Here is a 14,830-nt window from a genome sequence, read left to right on the forward strand (position 1 = left end):
ACACCCCGCTCCCCTCTGCTCCCACTGTGTCTCCACCCTCTTGCCTCTACTCACCCTGCCCTTGGGCTTCACTGTCCTGTCTGACCCACTGACTGTGTCCTGGAGGGCAGGGGCTGCATCGACTTCTCTCTCCCCAACCCCCGGTGCCTCTCACAGCATTGGGCCGCGGCAGGCCTCTTACCCAGCAGGCTGGCCAGGGGTCATGAAGAGCTGAGCTTGGGTTATGGTGTCTGAAAGGGACCTATCTCAGTGCAGATAATGACTTAGACCAGGGGTGGGCAACCCCTGACACGCGTGACAAACATGGCACGCCAGTAACTTTTGCTGACATGCAAAACCCTCTCTTATAATCTTCCATTTACAATTTTTTTCTTAATATCTTTTTTATTTTTCAGATAAATTCAGTGTAGGTGCATCTTAGATAAATAAATAATTTTACATAACAAGTTATCTTAAAGACCATAGTCATGGATTGACGAGAGAGGTGAAGAGCAATATTAAAAAATAAATGTATTTTTCATCATCATATACTGTGTTTTGTCGCGTGAATGAATTTTATTATTTCTTCAAGGTTCTTCACATACATACATCTTAAGAGATATCAAGTAGGCATAACATGTTCTCAAAAAATTAGGGTTGACACACAGAAGAATTTTGAGTCAGAGATTTTGCTGGTTTTGGCACGCACTCACAAAAAGGTTGCCCACTCCTACCTAGACCCTGGGAGACAGTCCTTAGGAGGGCTTCTGTCCCGCTGCCCACGTAGGGACCAGGTATGGGGAACTAACTTCCCTCCTGCCCTTGAGACAAATGAGCCTCTCAGGGAGTCCTGCACGTTCACGGGCGTTGAGGCAGCTGGGCACTGGGAGCCAGGGCCACCCAGTCACAGCAGAGAGACTTTTCTGAGAGAAGAACACAGGATCGTGAACGTGGTATTGTGGGTTTGTTTGGGTATGGGTGTGTGATGTGTATACTGTGTGGAGTATGTGTGGTGTGGTGTGTGGTGTCTGTGTGTGTGTGCATTTGTGTAAGTGTGTGGGGGAGTGTGTGCAGTGTGTATGTGCACATGCGGGGTTTCTGTGTGTGTAAGTGTGTAAGTGCATGGGGAAAAATGTGTGGGGTGTATGTGTGCTGGGGCGGGGTGCACAGGAGTGTCAGGTAGGAGGTGAGAGTAAGTACAGAGCGGAAGTACAAGGCACCAGAAGATTCTGAATGCTTCCCTTTTCCCCATGGACACCAACTGCAGGAACTCGGTGGGCTCTGGGCTTACAGCTTCTCTGAGGACAGGGTGAGTCTTAGTCCGGGGTTCACCCGGAGCCCAGCCTTATCGGAGCACCAGGCTGGGTGAGGGCCCTGCGGAGCACCCAGGGCCAAAGGCAGTGAGGGCCTGAGTGGTGAAGCCACTGGCCTGCCTGGCAGGGTGTGGGCCCTGTGGGTGCTGCAGAAAGGGCTCCGAGTGGGGCAGGCAGGATCGGGCGAGGGTGCAGAGGGCCTGGGTCGCTCCTCCGAGCTTTCCTTTGTGGCCCTGACCCAGGCAGCCCTGCTCTGAACGTCAAAATGGTCACAGCTTCTACCAATGGCCAAGCTGACAGAAGGCAGCTCTTGGGGGTCACATGTGGATCTCTGAGAGCAGATATGATAAGGGTTAGGGTCCTGGAGACCCCTCTGAACCACACAGGGTCTCAACTGACCACACTGAACTCCTGCTCAGACCATTGTGGGGCTCCAGACCATTCTAGGAAGGGAGGCATCAGCGTCTCCCTGACCCTGACCGCTGTCTGCCCTCTGCGCCCCCCACCCCCCATCCCCCAGGACTTTCCATTCAGATGCAAAGGGCAGCAGCCAGTGTCTCTTGTTTGCTGCCAGGGACAGGGACAGGTAGCTCCCTCCTCCAGGAGACTCCATAGTGGCCTGGCCTTACAATGAAGGAGGCTGGGAAGGGGGTGCGAATGAATGGAGACATTGTAGTCCTTTGGGGGACTGAGTCCTGGAGCTTGGGGCTCCCACTCTGTCTCTGCTCCTCGGCCACCTTCCCCACGGCCACTGGCACTATCCACCTGGTGCGAATCTTCACCGCACCCAGGCCCATGCTGCATGGGCAGCTTGTCTAGTGTTCCCTGAGCACCAATGGGGACGGCGGGCAGAAGTGACACCCCAGCCAAGCCATGCTCCCCACGTGGTGTCCCCTCCCCAGGCCACAGGCCCCCCTCCTGCCCCGCCTTTACTCATGCTGTTCCCCTGGCCCGGATATCCTCCCTCCTCGTCACCTCTCCAAGTCTCTCAGAGGCAGCGGCTCCTAACCTTCTGTGAACCACAGACCCCTCTGGCAGTCTGGTGACACCTACACACGCCTTCTCATTGTGTGATATCAATTACACGGGAGCATAAAGGAAGCCACTTAGTATTGACATACACTTCTAAGATCTTTAAAGACACAAACTAGTGACAAAGCATGAACGTGTAAAACAGCAAGAGCTGGCAGTGTGTCTAATAACCACCGTGATACTGAAGCAGTGACGGGTGTCAAGTTCAAGATACCATAACACACTGCAAGGTGATAAGAACACAGCCGTGATCCCTGGGTGATAAAGCCACAGGGCTGCTGCTGGGACAGGCTTGCTGCCTACACTCATCACTGAAGGTAACAACACTACAGGACACTTAGAAGTTAGTGCCGACAAAGCCGTGCTTTTCCCAACCCAAGTCCGCTGACCTGCTGCCTTGTACCATGACTCCTTGGGAATATGGACCCTCTATGGCTCCTCTGATGATTCTGCTTCACCAGGCCTGTCCCCTCCTGAGAGCTCCAGCACACCCCAGGTGGGCTCCTTTCTCCAAGCCTGCCTGATCCTGCAACCCCTGAGCTCTGCCAAGCACAAGGCATGAACCCCTGCACCCTCATTCCCAGCCGCTAGGGAAACGGTGCTTCTTTCAGCCCCCCGAAGCTGGTGACTGGACGCTCACACATGCTCCAGGGCCTTGGGGCTGGCTTCTGTATGGCGCTTCATGATGACATTGTCCGGACACGCCCTGAGGGCCAGTGCTCCTTCCTTCTTGCATGCGCTACCACCTCTGGGTAAGCTTGTTCCCAGGAGATGGGTTTATGGGCACTCTGGTTGGCTACCCCAACCTAGTCACTAGCCCACTGGGGAGAGACAGGGCTGAACCCAAGGCTGATCATGCCGGAAGCCACACGTGACCCCTATGGCCAAGCTTGGCCAGGGATCAGCACCAGGTGCGTCCTACCTGCTTCACGTTGTAGCCGGTCTTCGCACTGGTCTCGATGAACATGACACTCAGCTCTTTGGCGCGCTGCTCCCCCTCCTCGATGGTTATCTGCCTGCAGATGAGGGAAGGGGAACATCAGCTGGGTAGAGAGCAGCCCCTGGGAGAGGTGGAGGGAACAGCCTGAGAGGAGGGGCCCACCCAGCAGGGCGGAGGAGCCGACCAGGATGAAGGGGACACAGGGCACAGCAAGCCCTTTCTCTCCTCCCTCTGTAGTATCTTCCCCTGGGGAAGCAGGCCCTGTGGCAGGTGGGTGGGGCTGTCCCATAGCTGCCTTTCCCAATAGCGGCCACGGCCAGAGACCACATGTGTAAAGTGCTGCAGGCCACATTCCGCCTCTCTGGCTGGTGTCACCAGTCCTGTTTCCCGAATGAGAACACTGAGGTTAAAGGGCCTGCTCCAAGTCGCCTACTTAGCAAAGGAGCTAGGCTTCGAGCCCCATTTTTCTTCACGTCAGGAGGAGGATTCTAACAAAACAGTCTCTAACTCAGATTATTCCTTAAATGGTTAGAGTATATTTCAGGAAGCCCACAATGCATGGCCTTTAACGAAGTTGGGTCCCCTCAGATAAGTGGACAAATGTGTGTACATCAACCCTGTGCCCTAGAGCAGCCTCTTCAGAGTGTCACATCCAGACACAGCACCAGACCAGAACTTCTGAGGTTAACACGTGGGACCAGGACCTTCAGACCCACACCCACACCGGTGCAGGCATGTCACGGGGCAGAGACACAGCACAAGCAGAAGTCGGCAGGAGCCTGCAGCTGTGTTGCTGGTTGTGGCCAGTTCCCAGACCATGCGCTGCTGGGCTGGGCCAGGTGCACGGGGCTCCATGAAGACCATGCACAGAGGAGCACCCTGGAACTGCCCCTGCCGGCAGTGTGAGGTGGGGCCTCAGAGATGACAAGGGCAGGGGTCTACCAGGGGCTTTCAAAGCCTCCAGCAACCCGCCGGTACCTTTCCAAGATGCATGGGAAGAGCACAGGCAGAGAGGGTGCTCGCTACCGAGGCACCCCCGAACTCCTTGTCCAGGAGGAGTTGCAGAGGCGTGGAGGGTGGGCCCAGCCTGCCAGCCCCTGATCCTACCTCTTGTCAGCCAGGTCCGTCTTGTTGCCCACCAGCATGATGATAACGTCGCTGCCCCTCTCCGTCCTGACGTCATCGATCCACTTAGAGGTCTGCTGGAAGGAGTTGAGGTCTGGAGGTGGAAAGCAGGGATAGAACTGGGAGTGAGATACAGCCCCCACCGGGAGAGGGGGAAGGTGGGGAGGGGCAGCAGGCATACCAGACCCCGGGAGGAGCTGGAGCAGAGGCCACACAGGCCAGTGGGTCTGGGCCTTCCACAGGAGGCCCAGGTGGGTTTGTGGAGCTGCTGCCCCAGGGCCCTGGAGAGCCCCTGGCATTGCTGAGTCACCCTCTGGTGGAGAGAATTTACCCCGCCTGGAAGGTGACAGGTCATGATTTGCTACGTGGACTAGGGGAGCCTGGTGAGGGGCTGGGATGCCAGCGGACAGAGCCACAGCTGCTGGGGCAAGCTTGCCCAGGGACCAGTGTCTTCTCCCACCTTGACACACAGGCACAGAAGTCGCTCTGCAGGGGTCTTTCTGGCAGCCAAGGCCAACAAGGGTGCAGAGGGGCCGGGAGCAGGGCCAACCTGCACAACCATGATTGGCGCGGGAGGGCGGGGAAGTGGAAAACACGCTGTGTTCAAAGGCAACTAACCCCCCAGAGGCAGGCACCTGCCTTCCTGCATCAGACAGTAAGGGTGGGCGTGTGTATATACACATACACACACGGTGCAAACTGGCTGGGGCTCCACTGGGGCCCCGGAGCCCCTGGGAGCCAGGACCCACACTCACTAGTGATGTCATACACCACGACGGCCACCGTGGAGTCCCGGATGTAGCTGGGGATCAGGCTGCGGAACCTCTCCTGGCCCGCTGTGTCCCAGAGCTGCAGTCGCACCTGTGGCAGGGAGGGCAGGAAGGTCAGCAGGGGCAGCCAGGCCCTCATGGTGGGAGTGGGGAATGGGGAGTGGGCGAGGTCCTGCTTCTGTGATGCTGGCACTGCCAGCTCTGGGCAGGCATGGGCTCTCAGGGGTGCCCAGCTAAGGGTCCAGGTGATAGGTCCAAAGGAGTACTCCCTGTCCTTCCCGTTCTAAAATCAGGCACTCACCGTACGATCCTCCAAGTACATGGTTTTTGACAAGAAGTCAATTCCAATGGTTGCCTGTTAGAGAAAAGCAGACAGGTCAAAACTGAAAAGTCTTGGGCAAAGGGGCAAAAGCTCAGTGATCCAGGTAGTGACTGCCAGAAAAATGGGGGACACCCATGCCAAATGCCAGGTGGGTCCTGCTCTGTTGTCCCTGGTTCCCACTTTCTCAACAGTGAACCTTCTCGTCCCTCTCAGAGGAAGTGAGTTTGAGCTAAATCAAGGTGAGGACAGGGTTTGTTTTGTTTGTTTGTTGAGTGATATAAAAGGGCAGGGATGAGAAAACTGGGTGAGAAGGCCAGAAAGGGCCAGCTAGAGCGAACGTCATCTCGGGACTTAAGATGACTGAGGGGAAAAACAAAAAAAAAATCTACCTTAAAGTTTAAATACGGTAAGTAACCCTTCCAAAAATATTAGCTGTCCATAACTGAATTGCCTATTAAAATAAAACTCAACACCGTTCAAAGGAAGGTAAGAGAATCCAAGAATCCCTACAACAATCTCCCCTACACAATAAAAAAAGGATCAGACATTGTAAGGAAGCAGGAAATTCAAGCCACAATCAAAACAACAACTCAATAGAAACAGGCCCCGGATAACCCAGATATCGGATTAGCAGACAGGACTTTAAAATAACGGATATAAAAGTTAAAATATAAAGGAAAAGGTGAATATGATAGGTGAATTTCAAGAAATATAAGAAAATGCTAAAAGGAAAAAAATGAAATCTTAACACTAAAAAATACAATACCTAAAATAAGAATACATCGAATTTAAGTAGGAAAGGTCAGTGAACTGAAGAGAGGCCCAAAGAAATTGTTCTAACTGAAGCACAGAGAGAAAAAAGATGTAATAAAAGTGAAGACAGGATCAAGAGCTTCTAGGACAATATCAAGTGACTTGACATTACATGCAATTAGGCTCTTATAAAAAGAATAGAAACAAAATCAGCCAAAAAATATTTTAAAAAATAACAGTCAAAAATTTTCCCAATTTGATTAGAAACACCAACCCACAGCACCAAGAAGCTCAATAAACCTAAAACAGGATAAATTCAAAGAAAACAACACCCATGCATATCATAGTCAAGTTGCTAAAAACCAAAGATAAAGAAAAAGCCTTACCAGCAGCCAGAAATAGAAAACACATTATATACAAGGAAACAATGACAAGAATGATGGCTGATTTCTCGTCAGAACAATGTAGGACAGAAGACAATGGAACAAATCCTTAAAGTTCCAAAAGAAACAACAAGCATCATGCCAACCTATAATTCTATAGCCAGTGAAAACTTTAACAATAAAGGCAAAACAAAAACATTTTCAGATAAGGGAAAGCTGTGATAGTTTGTAACCAGTGGGCCCTCATTACAGGACATGCTTTAGGCTGAAGGGAAATTTTAAAGATGGAAATTTAAATCTTTAAAGAAGGAACACGAGCACCAGAAATGGTAAATCTATGGGTTTTATTTAAAGAACAGGTGACTTGTCCTTGATCACCTCCTGCTTCCACCCATAGAATTCTCCCCTCTATTTTGCCCGTGCCACATCCTCAGCAAAAATTACTCTCAGAAGATGGCCTAAAATCCTACTTTACAATAGCAGGAATAAACCACTTCAATTCCTTCCTTGGTTTTACACTCTAATATAACAATAACCGCTGTAACAATGACTAAACATCGGAGTACTGATCATTTGCCAGCTACTGTGCTAAGTGTTGTACATGCATTATTTAATCCTGATAACCTATGTTAGGGGTCATGTTCATTAGTATTCATATGTCACTGGTAAGAAAACTGAGTACAAGAGTGCTTTCCCAGCGTCAAAAGCTGGAAGTGGCAGAGCCAGGATTTAAAAAGTACAGTATTTGCACAATTGTCTACATGTTCCTGGCTTTATCCCTACATCCTTCCAGGCTCTAAGTACTTCTTTGCTCCTGTTCAAAGCTAGCCTCTCCTTTTTTCTTGAATATGAATTTTACTCCCTATGTCTAGTAATTTTTACTTATATCCTACACATTGTGATTAAGACTACGGATTTCTGTTTGTTCCTTTGGAAGAGCATTGGTTGAACTGTGACCAGGTGTTTCTGGGAAAGGCTGCATATTCTAGCCCAAGCATGCCAAACCTGTGGCCCACGGGCCGCATGCCTCATTTATTTGGCCCGTGTTAGCCTTTGAGTTTGACATGCCTGGTCTAGCCCCTAGTGGAAAGCCATACAGCACACTGGCATAGTAAAGGCTCTGAAACGTCCTGCTCTGAAGAAACATGAACAATTTCATGTAACCCAACGTTTCCCAAGCTTCTTTGCCCTGGGAATCTTTGGGCTTATAATTCCTCCTAACATCCTAGTGTTTCCAGAGCTTCAGGAAAGGCTGACCCTCAAAGGGGTGGGTTCTAAAGGAGACCACATCCTTCTTCTAGCTTGCCTTGGAGCAGTGGTTCTCAACCTGTGGGTCGCGACCCCTTTGGGGGTCGAACGACCCTTTCACAGGGGTCGCCTAAGAACATCGGGAAACACATACACAATTACATATTGTTTTTGTGATTAATCACTATGCTTTAATTATGTTCAATTTGTAACAAGTAAATTGGGGGTCACCACAACATGAGGAACTGTATTAAAGGGTCGCATTAGGAAGGTTGAGAACCACTGCCTTAGAGTCTTGGTCAAAGCATTCGTTCTTTGTACTTCATTTCCACTTATAAGGTATGGAGTAAATTATTATTACTTTTTAAATATATTTTTATTGATTTCAAAGAGGAAGGGAGAAGGAGAGAGAGATAGAAACATCAATGATGAGAGAGAATCACTTATCGGCTGCCTCCTGCATGCCCCGCACTGGGGATCGAGCCCGAAACCCGGGCATATGCCCTTGACCGGAATTGAACCTGGGACCCTTAAGTCCACAGGCCGATGCTCTATGCACTGAGCCAAACCAGCCAGGGCTGGAGTACATTATTCATGCTGGTAACTAGGCCACAGGGATGTAAAGAGGGTATCAGGTCAAATGAACAGCAGGCTTGACTTTGGGGACTCTCCCACCAGTCCACGGCCATCACGACCCCCTCCCCTCCTGAGCGGTGCTACAGGAGCCTCCTGGAATGCCCTTTGGGGAGGCTGGGCTGCACTCTGCTGTGATTGGGTCGCCCCAAACCCGGCAATGCTTATTTATTCCTTTAATATCATCTTGCTGGCAAACGGTACTGCTTATGAAAAATGGCAGGCGCTTCATTTTATACAAAACATGAGGAACGTAACAAGCCCAGATTTCAAAGCCACATCCACATTTATCTTATAAAGGTGGTATTAAGCAGTGTCAATGGGGGCTCAGACACATAGTGCAGACCGTACATCACACGCCTCCATCTGCACAAAACCTTCCACTGCCTAGCGGATCCCCGAGGGAAGAGATGTTCCCTGCGGCACTTGTTGAAATCTTCTTCGCTATGTGCATTTATTATGAAATATATTTTGCATCCACATTCTGACAAGACACAGTAATAAAGTCGGCAGCGGAAATTTGCATGGTCATTTGCATAAATTGACTCAAGACTCTCTTCTCAGGAAGAGAAGTCATGAAAAGGAGTGTATGTGTGTCTTTTTGTAGCCGTGGCCAGGCCTTGGCCGATGGCTGGGGAAGCATCCCTAAGTGGCAGAAAGCAGCTGGGCCTGACAAGCCCTCGACAATGGAGCTGCTGTTTGTGCTCCACACCACCAACCATTAGATGAGAGTATCAGGGTAAAGTCATGCAAATTAGCATGCAAATGAGGTTGGCAAAACTTAAGCATCCAGACTGGCAAGCGGGTGCTGTGGGGAAGGAGACAGCAATCGCTGGAAAACATGCTGGGCTGGGTCTGTCCTTGCCAGCAGCTATGTGCTCTGGGGAAGAGGATGCGGGGTATGAGGCACAGCGCAGGTACCTCAGCTTCAAAGTCTACACAGTCCTGTGGCCACTTTCCTCTCAGTGGAGAGTGGCTTGTGCTAGTCAACACCCAACAAAATATTTGTTGATTGCTCTTTTATTTCCTGACTGTGGTCTGAAACATCAACCAAACAATATGCACCTTCCAACTTTAAATAAGGGGTTACATTTCATCAAAACCAGCCAATCTGCTCACGGATCCCTGAGCAGTATCCTGAAGGGTCACATGAAGATCCAAGTGCATACTAGTGGTCGGCAAACTGGGGCTCGTGAGCCACATGTGGCTCTTTGGCCCCTTGAGCGTGGCCACAAAGTTCCAATCGCACTTTATGTGCGCGCCCGCATGTGGTATTTTGTGGAAGAGCCACACTCAAGGGGCCACAGTTTGTTGACCACTGGCATAAGCCGTCTTTAACCATTAGGGCAAAAGATGCTCCAGGTGATGGACTTTGAGGTTGTCTAAGAGCTACCTAAGTGTAGCCTTCAAAGTGAATTAGGAAGGATTACTACAATATGGGGCAGAGAATTGCATCATGGGTCCATTCAACTTAGGAAATGTAGCTACTGGGGACTCACCAGTAGCTACTGGCAGGCCCTGGGGAGATGCCACCCATTACCCGCTGGCAACCTCTTACTCCCTTGCTTGCCTAGAGACTGCAAAAGTGAAATTCTGCTTTCCAGCCTCCTCAGAGGTTAAGGGTGATGATGTGACCCAATTCTGGCCAATAAAACAGAAGCCACAGTCTGCTCGGAGGGAGAGGGCACTCTAAGGTAGCTCTTGCTTTCTTTTCTTTCTTTCTTTTTTAAAAAATGGGTTTTTATTGATTTGAGAGAGGAAGGGAGGAGAGATAGAAACATCAGTGAGAAGCATCAACATTATTTAGCTGCCTCCTGCACACCGTCTGCTGGGGGCAGGGGATCGAGCCTGCAACCCTGGGCATGTGCCCAGACTGGGAATCAAACCAGCAACCTCCTGGTCCCTGGAGGACCTCCTAGTCTATGGGTCAGTGCTCAACCACTGAGCCACACCAGGCAGCTCTTGCTTTCTTTTACTGCCTTGGATGCAGATGTGCTGCCTGGAGCAGCAACAGCAAGCCTGCGTGAAGACGAGAACCCACACAGCAAGAAGGCGGAACAGCATGAGAGCAAGGGAAGGGCCTGGGGTCTGACGGCATCACTGCACAGCTGTGCCGCCTCAGGTCTCACCACGACTTCCTGCATTTGGGAAACCAAAGCCTTTCTTTGTTTAAGCCACTTTGTCAGCTTTCTGTACGAGGTGACCATATTCCTAATTTATACATGCTCATCAAAAGAGAGGGAGAGAAAGGCAGCAGAGAGGAGGAAGGACAAGAAAAGGTGTCAGAGCAAGGGCAAGTCCGGACCAGGTTAATGTCTATAGGGAGCACTTGGATGACTGGCTGTGCCCTAGTGGGTCTAAGGGCAGGGTCATCTCACCAAGCTGACCAGCATTCAGGGGTATTTCACCCCTGGACCTGTTGCCCCTTGCCTAACTGCACCTCCTCTTCAAGCTGATGCACCAGGCACCTCTCCACACACATTAGGGAAACCCCTCTCTCCTGGTTGTCTCTCCACTGCTGTGAGCTTTGTGAGGGCTCATTCATCTCCTTACAGTGGCCCATTGACAGAAAGATGCTCAGCATCTTATTTCCGAAGGCCCCATCCTTTCCTTTCCCTGGCCTTAGCAGGGGAGGCTAGTATGCATGAGTGTGTGCATGAGTGTGTGCATGAGTGTGGGTTCAAGGAGGATATTCGGGTTGACCCATACCCAGGTCCCCTTTCCTCACCGATCCCCTCTTCAGGCCCACCAGCAAAGGCGATATGGGGGCATCTTAGGTGTGGGGCTTGGCTGCCCATGCCTGGTAACCCCCAGACTAGCCGCCTGAGTCTGGTTGGACAAGGAGCAGTAGAACTTGGTGCCCCAGAAAGAGTTTAGAGCATCAAACCCCACACAGGACAAAGCACCCCTGTCCACACACTGTGATTCCTGTCAAATGACCCGCCCAGAGCCCCTAGGATGTGCTGCTGTGCCCAGCTGGAGCCCAGCTCCTCCGAAAGGCAGCCCCGCACTGTAGGGTTGAGTCCTTAGGGTGGAGACAGACACTGGTCTGGGGGCTGCAGAGCAGAGGGATGGGCCACAGAGTCAATGACCGGGCCTCAGTGAACCTAACTGCTTTATTAAATCAGCTCACAGTGTTACACAAAGAAACATCTGATTGTTTTGCACAACCTTGTGAGAACAGAGAGACATGCTGCCCAGACAGGGTCTGGGGAAATGGCTTCCCTGGGTCGGATGCAGCAGGCGAAGGGCTGGAGGGGCCTGGGGGCCTGGAGGGGTCCAGGCTGGGAGGTGCGGTGAGGGCAGACCATTCTGAGGCCTAGGCCAGAGAGTCTGGTCCTAAGTGGGATCAGACTGAGAGGTGCTAGAGCCCTGCATTGGGCTGAAGAGTGTCCCCCCAAATTCTGTCCACCTGGAACCTCAGAATGTGACCTTTCTGGAAAAAGGATCTTTGTGGGTGTAATTAGTTAAGGGTCTTATGATGAAAATCATCCTGGATTCAGGGTGGGCCCCTAAATCCAGTGACTGGTGTCCTCGTGAGTAGAGAAGAGGACGCACAGAGACACGAAGTGAAGGCCACATGGAGATGGAGGCGGGCATTAGGGCTTCGCAGCCCCACACCAAGGAACGCCCGCAGCCCAGGAAGCTGAACAGGGCAAGGATCCTCTCCCAGAGCCTCTGCAGGGAGCGTGGCTCTGACACAACTTGACTACAGACTTCTAGCCTCCAGAACTGTGGAAGGATCATCCCTGTTGTTTTAAGCACCCTGTCTGTGGTAATTTGTCGTGGCAGCCCCAGGAAACTAATACAGACCCAGGAGCTGCAGAGGAAAGCCTCGGGCAGCTCAGGCAGATTGCCAGGGATGAGAGCGCCTCAAGCAACCGCTCCTCCGCCTGCGAGGGCTCCGTGAACCCAGCTTCTGTCCCCTTCCCTTGGCTCTCAGGGTCCCCAGGAGCGCCCCCATGCAGGTAAAGCTCTGAGTTCCTCCAGAAATGCTCCTCCACTCCGGGAAGCGGCGAGGCAGGTGCCAGCAGGCCGGGCCCCTCTCCTGGGGCAGCCCAATCAGCTCGGGGCGGGCGGTCCAGGGATGGGCCAGTGGCTCCAGCCTTGGCTATAAGTTCATCGCAATCACCTCCGACATTTAAAAAATACTAATGACTGAGCCGGCCTGGGACTCTCCTGGCCATACCCCCAGTAAGTGCAGCCAAGCGAGAGGACCCACAAGGGACCCATGAGAAACCCTAGAGTTCGCTGCCTCGGAATCCTCCCTCCCACTCCCAGTGGCCACCTGCAGAGGCCTGAGACCGCCACATGGCTCTAGCGCAGGTTTCGAGCAGGTGGCTCAAGGACCAGGCCTGCAGGTGTGTTTTGTTGGCCTATGAGAGGGGAGGGGCCTGGCCACACAGAGGGTCAAGTCTCATCACAGCACAGGTACAAGAAGGTGTCTCCCATTGCAAATTTTGAAAATAATTTCTTAGTTGGGGGCTTATACAGAGATTTGTGGAGCCATGACTCTCACCAGGATGCTTGTCAATTTTATTTTTTTGCTGCTTCTAGTGAGTGGATCAGATGGGGTGACGGGTTGGGTGGCAGAGGCTGGGGATGCATGTGCCAAGAGGAGAACAAAATGCATGTGTGTTGAGGGGAGGAGGCAGCAGCAGATCTGCTCTCCAGGGGCCCACAGGCTGTCAAGGTGGCATCTCCCCAGGGCCTGCCAGGTGGACAGCGCCCCTGAGAGGTCTAACAGGGGAACCCGGCTCTGCCCAGCCAGGTCCTCATGGGTCCTCATGCCAGCCCCTCGGGGCCTCAGCATGCTCAGCCCCAAGGCAGAGGGAGGACTGACTGCTACCCAGATGAGGCTGACCCTCCCAGCCCTCCCTGTCCTCCACACAAGGCTGAGGGTGGGGTGAGATTCTATTTTCTCCTACTTTCTCTCCAAGCAAGTAAGCACTTGACAAACATCTGTTGTCAGAATGAGTGGAGGGAGGGGGCAGGAGGCAGAGCCAGAGGCACACAGGAAGGATGGGAGGGAGGGCGAGGTGACTGGTTCTGGGAATTGTCTGGGCACCTCAGCTAATGGAGGTGGGCTGGCGGCAGGCTCTGCTGGGCGGTCCTGGCTGATGGACAGGATGTCTGTGGGGGTAGCTGGGAGTAGTCACCGTGCTGGGGACAACAGGGAACATCCCCCAGAGCCCTTTGGGGAGCTTGTCTCCTTCCCAAATGTCTCTGCCACTGAGTTAAGAAAAGCAAACAAAATAACACTTCCCCCTTTCCATCTCCAGAGAATTCATTAAGATGAGCCCTGGCCTCCTAGCCTAATTACCATTTTAAAGGGTATTGGGAAAGAAACTTTACCTGCTGGGAAAACAAGTCAGCAAAGCCGGCAGTGGAGGGCACTTGCTCCCCCTGGGCTTTCTCCCCTCTCACCACAGGGACATGGGGCCTCCGGCCTCAGTCTGGTGGGGCTAAAACCAAGGCAGAGAGTGTCTCTCGGAGCCACATTGACACCATCAGGCGTTTGACATCAGCTATGGCCAGGCCCGGTGCTGGGCCCACGAATAGTGGTGGATCCGAGGGGTCGTGGCCCCAGCCACCCCAGAGCCCATCCAGGAGCCAGAGCACAGGGGAGCTCCTGTGGAGTCAGGAGGCTAAGAGAGCCCAGGACAACGTGATAAGGGAGAGGGTGCCATGGAGGGGGCGGAACACAGACAAACGTGCCCTGAGCTTTGATGAGTCAGAAGAACATTTCACAGCAGGGAAGGCAGGGCGTGCTGGCAGAGGTGACACCATGAGCCAAGGAGTGGGGCTGGGGCAGCGTCACTATGTGGGGAGCAGCAAGCGAACGGGCCTCGGGACAAGCACTGAGCAAGCGGATACTGGAGGTGTTGTGCCCAGATTTCAAGATTCCCAAGAGCCCACCAGGGAGCCAGCGAGTCCGATGCAAAAGCAAAGAGTCATTTATTTCAAACCTAGGTTTGGCTCCCCTGCCACACTCATCGATGCAACGGTAAGCCCCAGTGGCCGAGAGAGAGACTGAAGCCTGATGGGACAGGGGGTTTTATAGGCGGGTAGAGTGAGGGCAGGAGAGGGGACTGTGGGCCCCACCGATTGGCCAGGCGCGAGTCGGTACAGGATGTGGTCATAGTGATGGCGTGCACTTCCCTTGATTATTATTGGTTAGTCCAGAGAAATCCTGGGTGTGGCTAGCAGCGGCTTCTTCCAGGAAGAAACACATGGCTATGTCCCAAAATGGAGAACCCAAGGCAAGATGGAGGGCACAGTTCTCGTCCGGCTCCCGGTGCCGCCGCTCAAACACGCCGCAAGGCAGGATG

The 14,830-nt window shown here is 52.4% G+C and overlaps 1 protein-coding gene across 1 annotated transcript in view; it reads right to left on the reverse strand.

The window, feature by feature from the left end:
- RAB6B (RAB6B, member RAS oncogene family) overlaps positions 1-14,830 on the reverse strand; it is a 21,912-nt gene that overhangs the window by 4,642 nt on the left and 2,440 nt on the right. The window contains exons 2-5 of the mRNA XM_015561372.1: positions 5,461-5,514; positions 5,145-5,250; positions 4,372-4,483; positions 3,247-3,340 (exon numbers count right to left, since the gene is read on the reverse strand). Of these exons, the coding sequence (XP_015416858.1) occupies positions 3,247-3,340; positions 4,372-4,483; positions 5,145-5,250; positions 5,461-5,514 (366 nt within the window). The remainder of the gene's footprint in view (positions 1-3,246; positions 3,341-4,371; positions 4,484-5,144; positions 5,251-5,460; positions 5,515-14,830) is intronic.

This window comes from Myotis davidii, unplaced genomic scaffold (assembly GCF_000327345.1).
Source record: "Myotis davidii unplaced genomic scaffold, ASM32734v1 scaffold415, whole genome shotgun sequence".
Classification (NCBI taxonomy): Eukaryota; Metazoa; Chordata; class Mammalia; order Chiroptera; family Vespertilionidae; genus Myotis; species Myotis davidii.